This window comes from Tenrec ecaudatus, chromosome 9 (assembly GCF_050624435.1).
Source record: "Tenrec ecaudatus isolate mTenEca1 chromosome 9, mTenEca1.hap1, whole genome shotgun sequence".
NCBI classification, from domain to species: domain Eukaryota; kingdom Metazoa; phylum Chordata; class Mammalia; order Afrosoricida; family Tenrecidae; genus Tenrec; species Tenrec ecaudatus.
In genome coordinates this window covers 155,931,334-155,953,917 of record NC_134538.1, presented here as the reverse complement: position 1 = coordinate 155,953,917, position 22,584 = coordinate 155,931,334, and the positions used below count along the sequence as shown (strand labels likewise).

Genomic DNA, 22,584 nt, shown 5'->3' with positions numbered 1-22,584 from the left:
CCTGCCCCAGAATCCACTAGGAAGGGAAAGTAGCCGCTGCGTTTCACACAGCCCCACCACAAGGGGTGCCCTTGAAGCCAGTTGGGTCCAGGGCATCCAGGGTCCCACCCCATTTCTTCTCCCATTGTCCTTTAACTCCGGCTTCCTTCATCCACGTCACTCAGTGAGAAACGCTCGCTTTCTCTCCCCAGACCCAGGGCCCCGGTGGCTCTCGGGGATTGTCATTCTCCCCTTCTTTCTCGCTACCCCGGCCTCCCCCACAGCGCCACCATCAGCGATCTTGCTGAGTTGGACCCATGACCATTCTCTCCTCCCCCTTCTCCCTGTGCAGTTCTCTCCCCCCCCCCTCCGCGCCATCACCACCCCTCCCCCCAGCTCAGGGCCCCCTGCAGTGGTCTCGAGTCTGCACAGCATTTTGCTCATGAGCAAGTGGGGGCCATGACGGTCTAGTGTGGCCACTTGCCACGCGAAGAAGGAACGCGGAGGGCAGGCGCAGTGCACGCACGGACATGTGGGACAGAGCTGGGGAGGGAGGCTTGCTGTCTTGCTCCCAGGTGGAGTCGGGCCTCTCGATCCACACACTCACACGCCAGTGTCCTGCGCCTGTGGGCTGTGGCAATGGCCTGGGGACAGCGTGGACGCTGCCGAGGCGTGGAACGGCGGGGACGCATGTCTGCATTCATTCTGCTTTTGTCTCCCTGCAGAATTTTGTGCGTCACCACTGGGTGCACCGTCGGCGGCAGGAGGGCAAGTGTAAGCAGTGCGGGAAGGTAAGCCCACCCCTGCCCACGGACACCCCCAAGAGCCCCTCCAGGCCAGGCTGGCCCCCTGAGGCCAAGGTGTCCTGTCACCCAGCCCAGCGTTCAGCTCACACCCTCCTTTCTGGAAGGTCTAACTCCGCTCCCTCGTCTCTCTGCCAGGTGTTTCCGCCTCATTCTCTGGTTTTCATGGCAGGGGTCAGCCCATTCTGAGAGGGCTAGAGGCAGCCTTCCAGGGGGGTGGGGGGAATGGGTGGCCGGCCTTTCAGAACAACTCCTCTCCCGGGAGGACGGGCTAACAAAACGAGGCAAAATGTGTCTGCCACACCTGTGGTTGCTGGTTCAGTGCGTTAGTCAGTCAGCCGTGTCCCTTAGTGGTGTGTGTGTGTGTGTGTGTGTGTGTGTGTGTGTGTGTGAGCTTGTGACCTGGATGGACCCGTTCTTCACTTTGAAACGACACCTTCTCCAGACAGCCCCCTTGCTGGCATCGCCTCCGCCACATCGAAGCCATAATGGAGCCTGTGGAGTTTTATTAAAAGAAAATCAACAGGCAGTATGAGGCTTCTTGTGACAGGTTTTCCCTCATAGCACACTGCACTCTCTGTTTCGGCCTGGCCTTCTCTGGGGAGGGCTGGCTGAACGCAGAGAGCTGGGCTCCCTGCCGCCCCAGCCAGACTGGCCCTACCTCCTCTCTGGTCCGTTGGCTGCCATCCTGAATGCCCACAGCCCTTAACACACCACTTGTCAGGAGGGATGTCCGTGGTCCCAAGTCTTCCCAGAACATGCCAATCCTACTGAAGTATTCCAGTCTCCTGCTGGGTTTGTAGCTCAGCGACGTCCGGATTCTTGGAAACTCAAGAGATTATGGGATGGGGCAGTGTTAACTAATGTCACACATGGGCCAGAGGAAACAGCCTCCTCTTTTGGATTCCACCAGCTCCTCTAGAACCTTCCTCAAGTCAGAAAACAGGACACTGAATTTGATGGCCAGAGAATTTATTTTCTCAGCCCAACCCACATAAGGGAGAAAGACAGGGCTTCCTACTCCCGAAAGAGTTACAGTCTCGGAAATCCACAGACTATGAAAGGTACAAGGTGCTTTCTCCCGACTACAAGAAGGCCGGTACAGATTCCTTTACCCATCAAGTGAATCCGGATTTGAAAATTTGCTCCAAACCCTAGTACTGTACCTACTTTGTCCAGTAGGATGGTACTTCCTGACATTTCCAGAGAATTCTAGAGCACACCCCTGCCGCCCAGGACATACATGTACCCCCCACAGGAATATGCATCTTCCACTGGTGCGAGAATGAAGAGCCAACTCTTCATAGAGTGAAGCTTTTTCTTTTTTCCCTAATGGTGGTTCATCTGCCTTTGGGATCGTTAGGGCGTGCTCATGTTTAAAGGGTGTTGGCAGTTTCCATTTCTACTCTTAAAATCAACAGTGCAGTCAACATTTGAGTGGATTTTCCCTTGAGCCTGGCATGTGTATTTGGCTGGGGCGTGTGGCATTTCATGGAGGGGAATGCTTGTGACGCAGCTGCTCAGCCCCTCCAAAGCTCAGTGGAGCCTGTGGCCTGGCTGGAGCCCGGGTGGCATCGTGGCTACACCTTGGGCTGCTCTCCTCCAGGTCAGTGGTTTGAAACCACCAGCCGCTCTGCTGGAGAAAGATGGTGCTTTCTACTCCCATCACAGGGTGGCAGTCTCAGGAGCCCACAGGGGCAGATCTACCCTATTCCAGAGCATCTCTGTGAGTCAGCATCGACTCCCATTCAGATGCCAGCTGACCAGGGCCACTCGTGCCCTTGGATAAAAAACAAAACAAAACCAGAAAGAAGCAACCAGCTGATTACAGATCCCACACAAAGGGCGATGAAAAGAGTTCTGGATTTTTCAAGATCAATAAAAACTTCACTTTCCGCTCTGCATTGACAGAGGTTGCAAGACACACGGGTGTCCTGGAGAATCAAGTGAACAAATCTAACGTTTGATGATCCACGCTCCTGAGATGTACTGTTATCTCTTCCTGACACAACAACCACCACCACCCTCCCACATCCCCTTACCCGGGGTCCACACTTGTCTCACAAGCAGTTTCTAAGTTCACCCGGGGGGTCCTGCCAGCGAGAGGGCATTTCCCCACTCGGTTCCTGAAAGGTAAGAAGTTGTTGCTGCTGCTGAGGCAGGCCCGACTCTTGGGGACCCCGCAGACAGCCCAGTGAGATGTTGCCCGCTCCGTGCCAGCCTCATGGTTGTTGACATCTTTGAAGCCACTGTTGCATCTTGTATTCTCTGTGACAATAAACCATGATGACTAGTCCTGTTCTTTCCCAGCCAGCCAACCACCACCAGTACCACCACCAGCAGCAGCAAAGAAACTCCAACTGACCCAAACTCAGCCATCTGGTCCATGTGGCCTCAGCGACCCCGGAGGATATGGTACAACTGTGCCTGTGGGTTTCCCAAACTGTAACTCGTCACGGGTGTAGAAAGCCTCATCTTTCCCCAGCAGAGTGGCTGGTGGTTTCAAACTGCTGACCTTTTTGGTAGCACCTCAGCATGTCATCCAGTAAACCACCAACCCTGCTTGGTAACTCTTGCCGGTATTAAAACCACAGTTTGTATTGGTAAAGTTGGGAACCATGCGGGCCAGTCAGCAGTAGAGATTCGCTTCCTTGAATGAGCTCTTCACAGTTATAGCAGCCCATGCAAAGGCGCTCTAGATTCTCCCTGGAATTCTGGGGGAAGAAGAAGACCCCGCGCTGTGGGTGTCGATGTGACCCTATGGAATGACACTGACGATCAGTATGGAAGAGCGATCGCCCCCAGGAATAAGGGTGGTCAGAAAAAGATGAAACATCATTGTTCTGACTCACAATCGTGAATGTGGAGTTAGAATGTAACTCGGTAACCCTTGCTTTGGGTTCTGCCTGCCCTCAAAGGTCTGGGGTTATAGAAATAGGCAACTCCCATGAATCCATCTGCTTCTGGGAGGAACCTGGTCTTAGCCTCTGGACTTGCAATGGTTCTCAACCTTCCTAATGCCGCAACGCTTTCAAACAATTCCTCATGTTGTGGTGACTCCCCAACCATAAATGTATTTTTGTTGCTACTTCATAACTATAATTTTGTTAGTGTTATGAATCAGGCGACCCCTGTGAAAGGGTCATTCAAACTTCAAAGGGGTTGTGACCCACAGGTTGAGAACCGCTGCTCTAGAGAGAGCCTGACAAGATCCCACTAACGGTGTCAGCCCAAGACTCCTGTGCTCTGCATTTTACTCCCTTTCCTCAGCCATCAACTGACCGAGTATGACCCTTTGCGGAGGCTTTCAGATATTGTTTCTGTTTCTGGTTTCCCCCCACAAGTGGAGAGTTATAATCTCTACGTGCTGTTGGGGTTTTCAAATAGTTGAAAGGAACAGGTGGAAATAACCTGTGGCTGCTAAGATTTTACAGTGGATACATTGTTTTGGAGTGCCGCAGATGGATGAGATGGAAGTCCTAGTAGCGTAGTAGTTACACACTGGGCTACTAACTGCAAGGTTGGCTGTTCGACACCACCAGCTGCTCGGCAGCGAAAGACACGGCTTTCTACTCCTGTAAACAGCTGCTGTTTCAGACACTCACAGGGGCAGCTCCACCCTGTCCGATGGAGTCTCTGTGAGTCAGAATGGACTGGATGGCAGAGGCCGAGTGAACAGATGGATATGGCATCTGCTTCGCTTGGGGCTTCGAGCCCACCCAGAGGTCCCTTGGGAGAAAGGCCTGGTGAACTCCTTCCAGAATGTCCAACACTGAAAACCATCCGTAGCACGGTCCTACTCGGCTACGCCTGGGGCCGCCATGACCCAGAACTGATATTTAACCAACTGGTGAGCAGCGTAGTGGCTAGGAGTTGGCCTGCTAACCACAAAGTCAGCAGTTTGAAACCACCAGCTCTCCTCCTGAGAAAAAGCGAGGCTTTCTACTCTAGTAAAGATTGACGTCTTGGGGTCCACAGGAGCAGTTCTACCCTGCCCTATAGGTTCCCTCTGAGTCAGCACCAACCTCCTGGCAGCGGGTTACTATTATTATTTAAGTTACCAGCCACATTGAGGGGAATAGAACTGGTCTACTGGAGAATAATAAAGGGTCTGTCCACAAGGGTTAAGTCAGGTGTCACCCTGGAGTCAGGGCATATTATAGACAATTAAAGGCACCGCAGAGTATTGAAACCTTTAATGTATGTTGTTGCTGTCACAGCGAGGTGCCGTGAGTCAGTTGTGACTCGTATCGACCCTGCCTCATCCTCACGACTGTTGCTGTGTTCAAGCCCCTGGTTGCAGCCACTGTGTCCATCCACCTCATCGAGGGGCTTCCTCTTGGCTGCCCCTTGCTTCAGCAAACACATGTCCTTCCCCAGGGACTGGGCCCTCCCGAGCACCCACTGCTTACTTTTAGGTGCGTTGCAAGTGGATTATGCAACAAAGCACAATAGATCCCCGGGGGAGGCAAACATCACCTACGACTCACTCTCTGTCCAGCTACGCTCACCGACCCGCCAGGCCTCTCAGGTCGGCCGGCATCATCCTTAGAGCCTAAGTTCCAAGAATCCCCATTCATTGGGAATAATAGGTGCTCCTATTTGAGAAACGTAAGTGGCACCAATTATTAAAACCTGTTGAACGGATGAAAAGCACTGCAATTACACTGGTCCACTTCTGCTGATTATCTTGAACCCAACGGCCAAGGCCACGACTCTAACTTCCTGGTGAACTTGCCTTCCTTCTGCACTCCAGCTTCAGCAAAGCCTTCGGAGTGCCTGCACGTTCCTCTGTGCTGGAAATTCTTGCGTTCTGGGAGTTTCCGTTCATTAACCACCATCAGTTGCTGTCGCCTGGCCCAAGCCGTGGAATCTTCCGTGGCCTCACCTGCACGTGAAAGTTGGAGCTCGAATAAAGAAAACCAAAGAAGAACTGATCCATGTGCATTGTGGTGCAGAGAGGAGGATGGGAAGTACCATCCCGTGGACTGCCAGAAAACCAACAAATCTGTCTTGGGAACAGTAGAGCCAGCGTGGTCCCTGGAGGCCAGGGTGGCAAGACTTCATGGCACGTACTTTGAGGACCACCCCGTGGAGAAGGACATCACACTTGGCACAGTATCAGGCCACAGGAAAAGAGGAAGATCCTCAAAGAGATGAGTCGATACACAGTGGCTGCATCTCTGGCTCAACACATAAGAACAACCGTGTGGCGGTGCGGGACCAGGCAGGGATTTCGTGACGTTGTGCACAGACAGGTTTGCTCAGATCGGGAACTGGTGGGATGGCACCTGGCGGCACCAGCTGCTGTTGAGTGGACTTGCCTCAGGGCGGCCCTGACACTGCCCTCCACAGGGTCTCCAACGGCTGATTCTGTTCAAGAGCAGATTTCCAGACCTTTTTCTGAGGCACCTCTGGTGCGAGCCAGCCACCAGCCTTTCAGTTCATTGCCTACCCGTGTTTGTTACTCAGGGACCCTTTCAAGGAGCCACGCGCCTTTCTCCTGCCCTGAGCCAACGACTGGCCTCTCCTGCAGGTGCGTAGAGACTTTCCTCACATTGCTCCTTCTGTGTCAGGCCCGTGTGAGCTGGGAAGTCCCTAGCATGTTCGCAGACGGCTAGATTGGATGAAGACAGGAGATGGGAAAGCACTGGGGAATTGGCATTCTTCCATTTCAGTTTGGTCCCAAACGACTGGGTTACAAAACCTTTTAAAACTCTCGTGTTCCCCGATGTGGCATTGTGCTTTCAGTCGCCTTGGTCAAACCTTTCATTTTACCAGCTGGGCACAGCACGGTGGGCTGTCACTCTTCGACACATCAGATGTCAGGGCTTTCCCCAGGAAGCGGCTCGGCCCTGTGTAAAGCTTCTGCTCCCCATGCTTCACCCAGAACCGACCCGGGCAGGGCGTCATTTCCCTCGGGCAGCCAGACTGAGCTGTGAGGTCAGGGACACACAGAAAGCCACCTCTCAGGAGATCAGGGTGCAAGCGGACACACTGTTGTGTCACTGACGTGACAGACAGACATCGCTGTGATGGTGAGGGGCTCCCTCACCATCACCTGAGCCCTGGCAAGTATCAGCAGACACCGGGATGCCATGCTCTCAAAAACTCAGCACCAAACTCACTGCCGTCAAGTTGATTCCGACTCCTGGGGACCCGATGGGACAGAGTAGCGCTCCCCTTGTGGGTCTCCAACACGGTGACTCTGGAGGGCAGCATGCTGCCTCATCTTTCTCCTAGGGAGTGGCCTGTGGTTTTGAACCCCTGACTTTGCGGTAAGGAGCCCAATGTTCCACCTACTGTGCCCCCAGGGGTCCTCACGTGTATCTTCTTGGGGGTCCAGATAAGAAAAGAGCCCTAAACTAGATTTAGGGCAACCAGTTTCCATTCGCTCATGGACACAGAGGGAGCGCTTGAGATGTCAGCAGAGCGTACTGACCGTGCGCTGGGTGTGTTTACTGACCAGCCAAGGTCACACAGCAGAAGAGCATTGGCGGGCCAGTCTGACACGACTTTGCCCAGTGTGTTAGGTTGGGTCCTCCAGAGAAGCAAAAACCAGTGATGCGTGCAGGTGTTGTGTGTAGAAAGAGATGTGTACCAAGAAGTGACTCACACAGTTGTAGAAATAGGTAAATCCAGGCAGGTTCAAGTCAGGCTTCGCCTGGCTCACAGAAAAGCTGACGAACAGGAAGGATGACGAAGCGGTAGAAGCGGGGGGCTCAGGCTGGTGGATGCAGAGGGCCAAGGCCTGCTGAATGGATGCACCATGAGTAGTCTGAGGATGGTTCCTGGGATCGGCAGACAGGCAACAGGAGATAAGGAACCACAGGCAAGGTCCAGATCCAGCTAAGGCAAAAAGCCAAAGAGGATTCGACTCTGCCGGGTCTCTCTGTCTTTAGACAAGTAAGGTTTTGGCAGCAAGGAGATGCCGTCAGGCTGTGATGCAATGGATCAGTTGAGCTCTGCCCTTGCCCTTGCCCTTGCCTAAAAGTGTCTAGTTGACAGAATCCCTAAGCTGGAAGGATATACTCTGGCTAGGACAGAATAACCCCTAATGACCTCCCTGAGCCAGGAGGTCATTGGCTAAAACAAGTTCCTTAAAAAAAGAGATCAGAACAGACCTTTCGATGAGCTAAGTGTGTACCTGGCACTCAACACTCTTGGTTATGTATCAGCTGTAGCCCGTGCCGTGTTTTAATGGCACGGAAAAGCATGCTCGCTGCTCTGACTCGGTGTGGACCAGCTGCAGCTGGTCAGGAGAGGTGGCTTCTCTCAGCACCACAGTGACTAGTGGCTGGAGTATCTCTGATGGAAAGGAACCCTCGTGGTACAGTGGGCCCAACATTGGGCTGCTGACCACAAGGGCAGAGCTTGGAGCCCACCAGCCTCTCCGCGGGAGACAGACAAGGCCGTCTGCCCCTATGAAGTTTTGGGAGTCCCAGAAACACTGGGGGGTGGGGCCGTTCTGCCCTGTCCTGAAAGAGTGCTCACTCACTGTGAGTTCGAAGTGACTCAATGGCAGAGGGTGATCTGACAGAGACTGGCGGAACCCTGCACTGGTGGCCTTTGGACCCCCTTCAACCCCAGAACTGAACCCACAGCCAGGGGTGACCTTTCAGCCCAACAACAGATGGGCCTACAACATGAATGCTGACACGCATGAGGAATGTTGTGTGGGTTTGGCTAGTTCCGAGACCAGGTGGGCGGGGAGGCAGGATGCTGGGCCTGGGGGACCAGGGGACAGGCAGCACGAGTGTTGATCCCTCGAAGGCAATGGCAACTGGCCTCCTGAAACAACGCATGTGCGTGGGAGACAAATGTGCGCTATGAAATTCCGCCTAAACCACAGTCATCTGAACATGAAATACCGCCCCCCCCCCGCCCCCATATGCACATGTTGCTATGGCATCATAGAGCTTCAGATACTCTGGAAGAGTGGTCGCGTGAGCTTTATTTTAAATTTTCAGTTCTATTTTGTTAGGAATTATAAACAGTGCCTCTAGATAAACTTACGGGGGGATGTTCTGCATATGAAATAACAAAATGTGACCAAACTCATGGAACCAAATTCCCGGCCATCGGTTCAGAGCGAGCCTCCAGGACAGGGTGTTGTCGAACTGCCCCTGTGGATTCCCAGGACTGTAACACCTGCACAGGAGGATCGCGCCCCGGCCGGTAGCAAGCACCTGGTGGTTTTGAACTGCTGACCTTTGTGATGAACAGCCCAACTCGTCACCACCCCACCCCGGGGCTCCTACAAAATGTAAAAGGTTACATGTATGTTTGAAAAACTCGTGGGGGAGTCTTTGAGCCCAAGGTTGTGCTCAGGTAAACACATGGTAAAGCCCACCCCAGCCCAGTTTCCATCAAATCAATGCATCCCCACCCAGTGACTCTCAGGGCAGAGTAGAACTGCCTGCCCCATAGGGTTTTTCCCAGGCTGCCATCCTCCCGGAAGCACATGGCCTCATCTTTCTCCTGAGGAGCGGCCGGTGGGTTCAAACCACTCACCTTTGGGTTGGCAGCTGAGCACAGGACTGCATAGACAAGTACTCCACCTCACTGCCATCTACTTGATTGTGGCGCATAGTGGTCCTGAGTAGGGTTTCTGAGGCTGTAAATCTCTCCGTGAGCAGACAGCCTCATCTTTCTTCCTCGGAGCGGCTGGTGGGTTTGAACCACAGACCTCACGGTTAATAGTCAGACATTACACCCTCCTTTAGATAAATGGATCGATGGTTCAGCCTTATTGTGTAATTCCCTGGGCTTTCCCATCTGCCCGTCTTATGACCCTGGAACGTTCTGGCAAGCACCAGGACGCTTTGTCTTGTTCGAATTTCTGGAGGCTGGTGCCCAATCAACACTTAATAATGTGATTTGTTGGATCAAATCAAATCTGAGGAGGAATCCGTTTATGGGAAGGCATTTTCCTTACCCTAAGCCCCGAGGTAGTAAATCAATAGTAAAATTGTTTCAGCCAGGGGGAAGCCACTGTCGGTAACCCCTCCGCCCACTTGTAGCCAAGCCCATTCCACTCAGTGCCCTCAGCATCCTGCCCCAGGTTCCAGAACGAGGCAGCGAGGGGTGAGCTGCTCCAAATGCATCTTGCTTCACTTTATCCCAGAGGCTGGGTTTGGCTGGGAAGGAACACACACACGCACGCACGCGCGAACACACACCCCTCAAGGTGCTCATATTTAAATTCTTTAGTCATTTGGATGCAAGCACCTGGCCTCTCACCCTGGTGGGGTCGGTTGAAATACCCAGCCAGGCCACCCATCATCCCATTAGCACAGCTCAGGGCCAGCGTTCTGAGCGGGTAGTCAGGACTCTGCGCCTTGTCACCAGGCTGAGAGCCCAGCAGAAGGCTTCTCCCCATGGCATCTTGTCCTAAAGCTCCGACGCGGTTCCATTTGTGCTGGACAGCAACCTTGAAGCCATGCTCATCGTGACTCTGCCAGAGGAGAACTGGAACACGACACCAAGGGGCCCTGGAGGTCCTGCACAGTGTGGTGCATGGGTGCACGGGGTGGGTGGGTGGGCTGTTGAGGGCTGCGTTTGTTTCTGCTCCCAGCACCTCTTTTCACCTTGGAGCTGAACTACAAAATCCGAACTCACTGCCGCTGAGTCGATTCCAACTCATAGCAACCCTTTGCAGGGTTTCAGAGACTGTAGCTCTTTGCGGAAGTCCACAGCCTCTTTTATCTCCTATGGAGTGGCTGGTGGTTTCAAACTGTTGACTTTGGGGTTAGCATCCTGCTGTGTAACCACTACACCACCAGGGCTCCTCTTCTTGGACCTTCTAGAAACCAAACCAGCTTTACTGCTATCTGGTCAATGTGGGCCCCTAGTGACCCTATAGGACAGGGTAGAACTGCCCCCGTGAGTTTCTGAGGCTGTAACTCTTTATCGAAGTAGCAAGCCCCATATTTCTCCCATGGAGCTGGCTGGTGGTTTTGAACTGCTGACCTTGCAGCTAGCAACCCCGCGTGTAGCTGGAAAGCAAATATTCACACACACACACACCCCTGGCCTGGGTGCAGTACAGGTTACAGTATTACAAAGTCACTTATCTGGAACCCTGGGAGACGTGAATGGTTAAGAAGCTTAACTACTAACCAGGAAGTTGGTGATTTGAGTCAACTTAGAAGACCCTCGGAGGAAAGGCTTGGAGATCTGCCTTGAGAACAGCAGCTACTGACAGCCCAAGGGAGTGCCGCTCTCTCGTCACACCAGGGCTGCCACAAATGAGGGTAGGCTCCGGGGCAGCTGGCTTGTCCCCACTGGTGCTGAGGGGGTGCCCGTGAGATCAGATGGTCAGGAGAAAAGATCACCACACACTTCAGGGGTGTTGGAAGACCAAACAACAAGAACAGACCCCAAACCCACTGCCTCTGGGTCTATTCCAACCCATCATGACCTGTGGAGGGTGTCACAGGCTGTACCTCTTGGCGGAAGTAGACAGCCTCTTTTTCACTCCCATGGAGTGGCTGGTGGGCTTGAACCACTGACTTTGGGATTAGCAGCCCAATGCCTAGCCCACAATAGGAGCTCCTGAAACCCACTGTCTCCAAGTCAAGAGTGACCCAAAGTGACTCTGTATAGGGTTTCAGAGACTGTACATGCGTACCGAAGTAGACAATCTCATCTCTTTCCCAGAGAGTGGCTGGTGGGCTTGAGCCACTGACCTTGGGGTTAGCAGCCCAATGCCTAGCCCAAAGTGTCACCAGGGCTCCTAGTGGCGGTGACATTCAGATATGTGACATGGGGTAGGCATTTCAGGTGTCAGGTGGGATTGAGGGAACAGCCTTAGCAGAGAGATGCAGCACACAGCCAGTCTCTTGGGGCCAACCAGGGGCTTCAGAAATCTCACCAAGACTGACATCCCTTAATCTTGTCATACTGCTTCCCCACCGCTGGTGCTTTGCCTCCTCACAGAACCAGCCCCTCCCCACACAGACAGGGCCTTGCAGCTGTGATTCCCACTGGGAAGCACCAGTCTGCAGATGTGTTGCAGCTGGAGACAGGCATTTGAGAAAAGCAGCCTTTTACCCAGTGGCGGTGCCCAGGATCAGACAAAGAGTTGAGGGAGGGCCATCAGAGTTCTAGGACACAGAGGTTTGGGCCCAGGAGTGGGGTCCCTCCCCTGGAGCACTGCACACGGGCTTCCCGTTTGCCCGGGCACACAGCCATCCCCTCACTGTTGTGCCAGCTCCAGAGAAAGCCCCCACTCATCCTTTTTGGTTCAGCCCAAGAAGAGTAGTGAGAGGCTGATGAAGAAATTCTCTGGGGAATCCTATGTGATGATTTGGCTTGGTCCCCTTAGCTCAAGTTGTGACGTGTGTGCATCATCTTTGAAATGATCGGAAACTGTAACCCAGGGTGTGGGGTGGTCTCTGTAAGCTCTTGCTGTCTTCTCGGGACAAAGTGGGTGATGGGACTATGGGGTGTTCCTTGGCCCAGCCAGCAATGGATGGACTTTTGGGCCGCAGACCTGCTACTACACCAATGCAGGGGTGGGTGAAGTCTTGGCATGAGGGTGCTCTCTGCTGGGGAGGCGAGCCCGTCGGCGGCGGAGGGGGCAGAGCAAACAAGGGTCTTGCAGAGAGGTCCCTGACTCAGTGATTCAGCTGTGGAGCTCTTAAGGCCACAGTAGGTTTCAAGAAAAGGATACACAGCAAGGTCAGCCAAGGGCGAAAGTGCCAGAAGGGTAAAGTACAATTGGAACAACGCGTCTAGGAGTTCTTGCCACTGGAAAGACTTCTGGAGGCCCACCAGGGACGCTCATCAGTGACTCGCAACCCAGGGCCTTCCTGGGGGCCTGGTCACACGGGGACCTCTGCCTGACACATACCACACTTCCAGCTTCCCAGCAAGACATCTGGGGCCAGCCCACACTGAGCTGTCTGGGAAAACTGTTGAGGCCCAAGGAGGGAATCTTAGCTGTTCAGGGTCAGCAGGTACCTTCCCTGAGACCAAGTTCCTAGCCCAGGCCCAACCTTGCCCGGAGCTCTCTCAGCAGCAGACAGAAGCCCTGGGCCAGCCTTCTTAACTCTCCAGACACCTGGGAGCTGTCGTTATGTTGTTACTGGCTGTGGAAGGGGATGTTTGCCCACGATGTTTTCCAAATCCAGCTGTTTGATGTTGAGAGGAAGCCCCAAAGCCTTGTGCCCACATGGGAGACGGGGAGAGGTTGGGGGGAGGGGTGGCAAGCTGAACATGAGGAAGGCAGGAGAGGAGGGAGGCTCAGGAAGGAATTTCTGAACTATCAGTATCTGTAGGAAACTACCAATGCCAGGAGTGAAGGGGGTGCAGAGATGCCACCTGGATACTCTTTAATAACATAGACATCTGTTTTTTTCATCCCAAATCAGCTGGACATAGACTTGTTGCATCTCTTTGTTCTCTTTTGATCCCGTCACAAAGCCACCTTTACAAATCCTCTGTGGCTGCTTGGCTTTGGTTTGGTTAGATGTAGATTTCACAGGCAGGAAGCTATGGAGGCGCTCTCTGCTTTAGCAGAGTTGCCCAAAGAGGGTGGCTTTCACAAACAGACAGTTATTCTCTTACTGCTGAGGAGGCCAGAAGTCTGAAATCAGGGTGCTGGCTCTGGGGAAGATTTGCATTCTCTGTCTGCTCTGGGGGAAAGTCCTTCCTTCCTATTAATGTCTGTGGGCTCCGCATCCCTGAGAGATCTGTGTGTTTGGTGTCAAGCTTTCCCTGGGTCTAGAAGGTTCTTAGCATAGGAACCTTGGGCCTAATGATTCCGCCTCACTCCTGGCTCTTCTCTCTTGGTGGTACTGAGCCCCCTCCGATCTCTGTTCACTCATTTATTCTCTTCTGCATCTCAAAACAGGTAGACTCAAGTTACAGCCTAATCTTATAGAGTGTGCCCTGCCTCGTTCACATACCTGCCTCTGCAAAGCCTCACTGCAGAGAGTCAATGATCACTCACAGCAGCCCTATGTAGGAGAGGGCAGAACTGCCCCAGTGGGTTTCCAAGAAGGTAGCTCTTTACAGGAGCAGAAAGCCTCCCCTTTCTCCCTCAGAGGGACTGGTGGTTTCAGACTGCGGACCTAGCATTAGCAACCCAAGGCCTTACCCACGACATGAACTCCCTCCAGCCCTGCCTTATTGACGTCACAGAGGCTGGGATTTAGAACCCAGAGGATAATTACATCAGATCACAAAATGGACGATAATGAAGTCACGCTGTGGATCATGGTTTAACCAAGTTGACAATTATTTTGGGGGAACTCAACACAGTTCTGAACAAGAAGGCAGAAAATGCCTCCTGATCTCTCTCTGGCAGTTCTTCAGAATCTCCTTTGTTTCTACTGAAAAAGTCTTGTTTGTTCCTGTATGACAGTTCCATGTCATTAATCTCGCTACTGCTCACTGGCTAAAAAAAAAAAAAAAAGGATAGCTCGTGTTTTGTAGTGCAGACATGCCCCGAGGGCTGGTGGAAGAGCTCAAATGCAGTCACCGCCTTGGACATCTCCCAGCACTGACCTCCTTGGTGCTCTGTCCTCAACATTGACTGTCTCTCTTCCTGGCTTCTCAGACACTTCATTTGTACAGAGACTTGGATGGTATGTTTGGAACAAATCCATAGACACTCATGTGTAAAAGAAAATGATTTATATAAAACAGAAATTGTATATTGAGAAAACATCCCAGCCCAGTCCAGATGAAGTCCGTAAGAATGATATTAGCCCATATGCCCAATACCAGTCTATAAATTCCTCTTCAGACTCACGCAACACGTGCAATGATGCCAAATGCAGGAAGATCACAGGCCAGTGGGTGGGAAGTCTTGTGGCTCCAGTGGCAGTGGAAGCATCTCAGCACTGGCACAGTCTCCACATGGTTCCTCCAGCCCCAGGGCTCTAGTGTATCTCCATGTGTCTTGTCAGCAGGAAGATGAAGCAGAGAGTCTCTGTGTATCTGGCCTCCAGTGAGCTATTCGTCTCTGTGGCGCCTCCAAATGAGGTCATCAAGCTGCAACCTGATTGACAGGCTGGACTCCACCCCTTCGCAAGTTGACACCAGATGGTGTCACTACCACAGAGGGCTCTTGTTTTATAGTGCCATGGCAGCTAATGGTAGCTTCCCATGCCTTATTATAAGAATGAACCAGAGCTACATCCTTTTCTGTCTGGCCTGGCGTACCTGTTACCGGCTACAGGCTATCCCAGTACCTCCTCTCTCCTTTGCACACCTGGTGAGTCAAGTGTAGGAGCGCTTGGCCTGGTGGAGGGGAACGATGTGCTGCCTGGCCTGGCGTTTGTGTTTGCTCCTGGTCTGTGCTGGCCGACACTCCTGACCTCGTTCGCGGCACTGCACTTGGGGAGGGCTCGTCAAGGATGCTGCACTCCTGCATTTGGGGAGATCTTAAATGCTCTGATCCTTGTCTTAACCCCCAGGGCTTCCAGCAAAAGTTCACCTTCCACAGCAAGGAGATTGTGGCAATCAGCTGTTCGTGGTGCAAGCAGGCGGTAAGTCTGGGGGTGCAGCGGAGCAAGGTGGGGTCCCACCCCATTGTGTACGATAAGCTTAGGCCACAGCCTGGGTTGTCTGTGAGCAGAGGGCTACCGTCACAGCATATGACCTTTCTGATGTAGGAGTAATCTATAGACACACTCCAAACCACCACCCAGTCCACGGGAGAAAGACACGGCTTTCTACTCCAGCAAAGAGCCACAGCCTCAGATGCCCACAGGAGCCGCTCTACCCTGCCTTCCAGGGTGGCTCTGAGCGACTTGACTTAGTGGCAAGGTGTTTGTTTAGTTTTGGTCAGGTGGGAGTGACTTATAGATGTATCTGTGACACAATTTTGGAAGAAGAAAGACTGGGAAAAACCATAGACTCCGAGCATCCTGTGCGCCACCATCTGAGGACCCTGCTGTCATGGACACTGCCCCCCAAGTTAAGGTGCCCCCAGATATATACTCTCTCTCCATTGATCTGTAGACAACACGACAAAGGAGTGGCTTTTCACTGTGTGTGGACTGGCTCTGGTCAGATCCACGTATCAGAGACCCCACCTTGCGGAAGGTGTCTTCCACGAGACCAGCAGTCCGACAAGCACTCGAGCAAAGCGGCGATGGCTTTGATGCACACCGGCCGTCCCGTCCAGGGTAACTGTCATACAGCAAACAAGTACGAGGCCCACTGTCCTCCACGGGAAGACTGAAGGCTGGGAGCTGGGTTTCCCCTGGCTAAATCTCCTCCTCCACCCAGAGGCTCTACAGCCATGCTCATGCCAGGTAGCTTTCCCGTTGCACACGAGTCGGGGATAAAGGGCAATAGCTGAGATAGCCAGTCTCCAGGATCCTCGCCATTTCAGAAATGCAATGATCGTGCACCCACGGGGGTTGTTGGAATTGCCTGAGCCAAATACAGGAAAATTGCTAAGCATGGCACTCAGAGCAACCTTTTCCTGGTCTGGTCGATCTAATTGTTTGCAGACCAATTATTCTGTTCCTTATTTATCTTATGCTTGCCTAATTAGATCACAGCGAGGTGAAGACACAGTGGCTCGTCCATGGCAGTCTAACAGAGTGGCCTCACTCTCCCGTTGTCCTGACACAGGCCTAATTCATGCCTGCTGATCCCACGGGATCGTCCCAAGCGCTGCCCCGTCCCTCTTGTCCCTGTAAAGGAGATACCTTCCATATCACTGAAGTGGAAGTCGCTCTTAACTTCCAAAAGCCACTCTGACGAACACTCGACAGTGGGCGACTGGGTGGAAGGCCAGTGTCAACGGTCACCAGCAGGAGAGCAGTGTTGCTGTGTACTGTCATCGCGGTGACTGGAAATGGACTTGGTCCCAGGCCCCTGGTGGCACCGCGGGGACTCACACTGAGTCCCTAACACCAGTGCGTATCTACTGTGCTCAATATGACTTGTCAGCAGTAAGTAGGGACTCCGTGATCTTGAATTCATGGCACTGTAGACATCACCCCGGCAGACACCATTCCTGTGTTCTCTGCTTCCCTCCAGAGAGACCAATGCCCTGCTTCAGCACCCTACCCCCCAAACTCAAACTCACTGCCTTCCAATTCATCCTGACTCCTCGGGGCCCTGTAGGACAGGGTGGAACTGGCCCTGTGGGTGTCCGAGGTGCTAACTCTTCATGGAGTGGAAAGCCCCATCTTTCTCCCAAGGAGTTAGGGAGGGTGGTCTCGAACTGCTGGGGTTAGCAGCTCCACTCGTAGCCCCCAGGACTCCGTCTGTGGGGAGAGCCTGCTTCTTTCTCGAGTCCCCGACCCAGACGGACCGCCAGGGCAAGAGTTATGGGTACAAAGATGAGAGCCTGAGGATGACCGTAGCGCCCGTCCCACCTTCCTTCCCAGTCAACCCTGTCCACGCCCTGGGTGAGGCAGACAACACCACAGGTGTGGGCAAGGGTGAGAATTGGTAGGACCCCAGACTCCTTAGATCCCAGCACCGTGATGTGCGTTTCCCCAGGAAGAGTCTGAAAGACACTAGCAGGCCCTGTCCTCCTTGGTGATCTGCTCCTAATTCTGATTATTTTGTAAAATGGGATGCCTGTGAGCTTGGGCCCCTAAGCTTCTGGGGCTGGATGGGCCGCCAGGAGAGATGCTTGCCTTCAGTGTACGTGTGTGTCTGTGTGTGGGTGTTCATGTGCATGTCCATGGGCATGCTGATATTAGGTTGGTTCACGTTGAATGAACCCGTGCTCCGAGTGCACCTCTGTCTCTGTGGGCGCTCACCCCTCTCGCAGCCTCGCCGGTCACTGGCCTCTCTTCCTCTTCAGTTTCACAACAAGGTGACCTGCTTCATGCTGCACCACATCGAGGAACCCTGCTCCCTGGGGGCGCACGCGGCTGTTATCATCCCACCCACCTGGATCATTAAGGTGAAGAAACCTCAGGTAACTGCCGGGACCCTGGTGCTGCCATGCGAGCAGGGAAAGGGCCTGCTGCTGTCTGCTGCACCCACTTTGCCCTCTTCCAGTCTCTGGCTCCTGGGCCATGGCGCCCTCTCCCCGCAATCCTGCCCCCAGCTCCTGGACTGCACCCCACTAGCCCATCACCTCTCCAGGCTTGGCTGTCTCATGGAGCCAGGCACACCCTGGCGAAACTACAGCCTCTTTGCAAGAACCTTCCAGAAGTGCTCGTGGTGGCGCACAAAGTCTTCCCGATCCTTTCTCTCCACCCAGGGTACCAGTGGCGGGCAGGCTGTGCACCTGACCTTGGTGGCTGAGACCACCGCCACTGCCAACCCAAAAGGCAGCCCGTTGCCAGGGATCACGGCCTTCCTAGCCTCTCAGAGCCCGCCACAGAGAGCAGCACCCTGTTCTTCAGGCAGAAGTAGAAGCGGCCCTCTTACTGTCTCAGAGCGCTCTGTGATTTCTCCTCACTGTACATTACATCCTCGGAGTCTCTGTGGCAGAATTCTGGGGGGTCTTGATGAGGTCACCCCCTTTGTGAGAGAAGGCTTCCACTCTGTACTTCCCACCCTGGACAGCAAGTTCCAGGAGGACACATTTTCCAATGGGAGGGACAGGCACCTGAGGAAGGCTTCCTGGCCCTCATCTCTTTCAGGGGTACGGAAGCCGCACTTCAGATGGTTCTGCAGGTGCCACTGTTCATTCTCGTTGACTCAGCTCTGTTGAAAACTGGACGGACATTCTGTGTGTTCTGTGTAACGTTTAGACTCCGTTCATGAGTAAGGTTTAGGACTAACTTTGAATCATGCAGGGGAGCTCTTGGGAACTCTTTTCTGGAGGCAAGTCTGCTGTCAACACCCACAAAACTGGGGGGTCTGGTCCTTTTCGTTTACACCCAACAACCACACGCCCGTGAGCTGCCCAAGGTGGCAAGGCAAGCCACGCGTCGTCCCGTGGGCTTTGGGTCATGTCCGCTGTGGCCCAGCTCAGCCTGAGTACCAAATCCATCCAGCAATTCAGCTTTGTTTCATCTTCTCTCATTTCTATAGGCAGTTTCATTGGGACATAATGCAAATATCATACAATTCAGTAATTCAGCCGTATCAAGAAGAGTTGTACCATCATTACCACAACCAATTTTAGAACTGTCTTCTTTTGTGCTCCTTGTTATGAGCACTTCACGCTGGCCCCCAACTGCCCTGCCGTACCCCCAACGAGCCACTCATGCCCCACCCTGTGTACCCCCAACGAGCCACTCATGCCCCACCCTGTGTACCCCCAATGAGCCACTCATGCCTCGCCCTCCTGTACCCCAATGAGCCACTCATGCCCCACCCTGTGTACCCCCAATGAGCCACTCATGCCCCACCCTACTGTACCCCCAATGAGCCACTCAGCCCCACCCTGTGTACCCCCAATGAGCCACTCATGCCCCACCCTACTGTACCCCCAATGAGCCACTCAGCCCCACCCTGTGTACCCCCAATGAGCCACTCATGCCCCACCCTACTGTACCCCCAGTGAGCCACTCTTACCATGCCCTGCTGTACCCCCAATGAGCCACTCATGCCCCACCCTGCTGTACCCCCAATGAGCCACTTATCCCGTTACTGTCTGAAGAGCCACCCCTCCTGGGTTCCAGAGCCCGAAATGCAGACAGAGACGGCAAGCCAAGAGTCAAGAACAGGAACGACAATAATAAAGTAAAAAGGAGGGAAAGCCCAGTCAAAGAGCAAATGGAAATACTAAAAACCAGGACAATTTTTAAAAGGGTCAAGCAAATGACAAGGTGCTCGATTTTAACCTCACGGCAGCTTGTTTGTGTTTTTTTTTTCGTTTTCCCCTCACGAAATCCAGAAATCTCTTCCTGGCCACTACCTTAAATGTTCATTTTGCTAAAGCCACAGGGCCCACCCTCTCCCCTTTTTAACTGAAATCGAGACTGTATCAGGGGCTAATGCAAAGCATTAGCATTCAACTCAGGATCCTTCCTGAGACACCTTGTAGACATCGTAGGGAAAGTTCCGGAAGAGCCTCATGAACCATGCTGCAGAGACAGAGAGGGTGTGAACCCCCACAGAAGAGAGGGGGCACCAGGCATGAGCTTGACAGGAGCAAGGGCGCTGTCTCCAAAGCCACACTCCTGGTGAGACCTGTGGATCGAAGACATTTCGGAGGAGGGGGTGTAGCGGAGAGCACACGGTAGCACAGGTCTGACTGTGGGGGAGTTTTGGTCTCCGTGAATTTTATTCTCAAGTAGCAGCAGGGCTAGAAGTAGAAATAGCTTCTCAGGAAAAGGTGCCACCAAATTCCAAAGCACACGTAATACCAGCTTGGATACCGGTTGGATAGAGGCTGGTGGAACCCTTGAGGCTGTGGCCCCTACTCAGCCTGCAGATCCGGAAATGAACTCTCTCCAAGGGCTACATTTTCAGCCAAAGAATACACAGGTCCATTAGGGGGTCAATAACCTGGGGGAGGTATGCACACCTTCTGAGAAATCTGTCAGTTCAGCTCTGAAGGGTGGCCTTCGCTGAGGGCATCGTCCAGAAGGATCCAGAAAGAAGGCGGAAGGGGATGAGGAAGTTGCATTCAGGGTGCGACTTCAAGGGATCGTGATGAAAGACTCGAAGCAAAATGTAAACGAGTTGTCACCCGGGAGACTGACCTGGTCCATCAACCTCACCCAACTCACAATGCAAAGATTAAAAGAAAACCCCAAACTAACAAAACACGTCTCACAAAGATACAACCGACAAGCATGTGGTGTGAGCTTTTCCATCAGGAGGCAGACCGGTCAGGAAGAACAGAAAGTGGCCTTTCACATGGAAGGAGAAATTTTATGTTGCCTTAGCGCTTAAAAAAAATCATTATAAAAAGTTTCTGCATCCAAAGTGGCAGGATTGTAGTGAATTCTTCCACAGCCACTGACTTGTCTCCTATTGTTTCTTCTCTGCCCACCCCCTTTTTTTCCTTTTGATGAATTGAGCGTTTAATTTTGCCTGCAGGTGTAAGAAAGAGTACAGACGGGTATCCCATGTCGTCTTTACCTCCTTTCTTCCCTGGGTACCGTCTTGTAGATGTGTGGACCAACACCACAGTCCGGTAATGACTGGGGCACACCCCCCAAATCTAGAATATCCTCTCCCCACAAAGACCCCTCATGTCTACCTTTTGCTGCCACGCCCACTTCCCTCCTGCCCCAGCAGCCGCTGTGCCCCTGACAAGCAGACAGCAGTCTGCGTTTCCCTGCAACATCATTTCAGGAGTGTATCCGAGAGGAGCCCAGGTGGCTGTTCATTGGAAGGTTGGTGGCTTAGGTCCCACAGGGAAGAGCCTGCTGACAATCACTGCTATGAAGACGGCAGACTGGGAGCCCAGGGCAGTTCTCTGTCTCAGGGGTCTCCTCTGTCTCAGGGGGTCTCCTCTGTCTCAGGGGGTCTCCTCTGTCTCACAGGGTTCTCCTCTGTCTCACGGGGTCTCCTCTGTCTCACGGAGTTCTCCTCTGTCTCAGGGGTTCTCCTCTGTCTCAGGGGGGTCTCCTCTGTCTCAAGGGTCTCCTCTGTCTCACGGGGTTCTCCTCTGTCTCATGGGGTCTCCTCTGTCTCACGGAGTTCTCCTCTGTCTCAGGGTTCTCCTCTGTCTCAGGGGGTCTCCTCTGTCTCACGGGGTCTCCTCTGTCTCAGGGTCTCCTCTGTCTCACATGGTCTCCTCTGTCTCAAGGGTCTCCTCTGTCTCAGGGGTTCTCCTGTGTCTCAGGGGTCTCCTCTGTCTCAGGGGGTCTCCTCTGTCTCAGGGGGTCTCCTCTGTCTCAGGGGGTCTCCTATGTCTCACAGGGTGCCTAGCAGTGTAAACCGAGTGGACTCCCATGCCAACAATGCCACGCGCATGATATCGTGTCGTTTGGGGATTGGCTTCTGTTACCAAGCGCGACTCTCTTGGGGATTCAGTCAGTTGGGCATGTGTACTGACTGTTTGCCCCTCTATGCTGAGCAGTATTTTTGGGTACAACAAGCCCTAGTGACCGAGTGGGGTCTGCTTGGCTGCTAATCAAAGGGCAGCGGCTTGAACCCACCAGCCACCCCGCGGGCGAGTGTGAGGCTCTCTTCTTCTGTAAAGAGTGACGATCTCAGAAACCCACAGGGCAGCTCTACCCTGCCCTAGAGTGTCGTCTGAGCCTGAATCCACTCCAAAGGCAGTGGGCTGTTTGTGTATCCCTTGATACGGGGTGATCAAGGTGGATTTTTTGTTTTGTTTATAAGCTGTTCAGCCTCATTTCATCAAAGTACCTCTGGCTTGCTCAGTTTTTTGTTATTATAAGTAATAGATGTTCCTTATATTCTTTTGCGTGAACGTGAGTTTGGGTTTCCAAGAGCACAGGACCACTGTGTGTTGAGATTTTTAAGAAACTGCCAGGCTGCTTTCTTTTTTTTTTAATGTTTTTTTAAATTTTATTTTATTTTAACAATTTATTGGGGCTCATACAATTCTTATCACAGTTCATACATATACATACATCAATTGTATAAAGCACATCTGTACAGTCTTTGCCCTAATCATTTTTTTCTCCTCTTCTTTTTTTACATTTTATTAGGGACTCATACAACTCTTATCACCATCCATACATATACATACATCAATTGTATAAAGCACATCCATACATTCCCTGCCCCAATCATTCTCAAGGCATTTGCTCTCCACTTAAGCCCCTTGCATCAGGTCCTCTTTTTTTTCCCCCTCCCTCCCCTTTCCCCCCTCCCTCATGTGCCCTTGGTAATTTATACATCGTTATTTTGTCATATCTTGCCCTATCTGGAGTCTCCCTTCCCCCCTTCTCTGCTGTCCCTCTCCCAGGGAAGAGGTCACATGTGGATCCTTGTA

The 22,584-nt window shown here is 52.8% G+C and overlaps 1 protein-coding gene across 1 annotated transcript in view; it reads left to right on the top strand.

The window, feature by feature from the left end:
• The window catches only part of DGKI (diacylglycerol kinase iota), a 184,346-nt gene that overhangs the window by 49,933 nt on the left and 111,829 nt on the right, over nucleotides 1–22,584 (top strand). Inside the window, exons 7-9 of the mRNA XM_075557402.1 lie at nucleotides 705–770; nucleotides 15,212–15,283; nucleotides 17,569–17,685. Coding sequence (XP_075413517.1) covers nucleotides 705–770; nucleotides 15,212–15,283; nucleotides 17,569–17,685 — 255 coding nt within the window. The remainder of the gene's footprint in view (nucleotides 1–704; nucleotides 771–15,211; nucleotides 15,284–17,568; nucleotides 17,686–22,584) is intronic.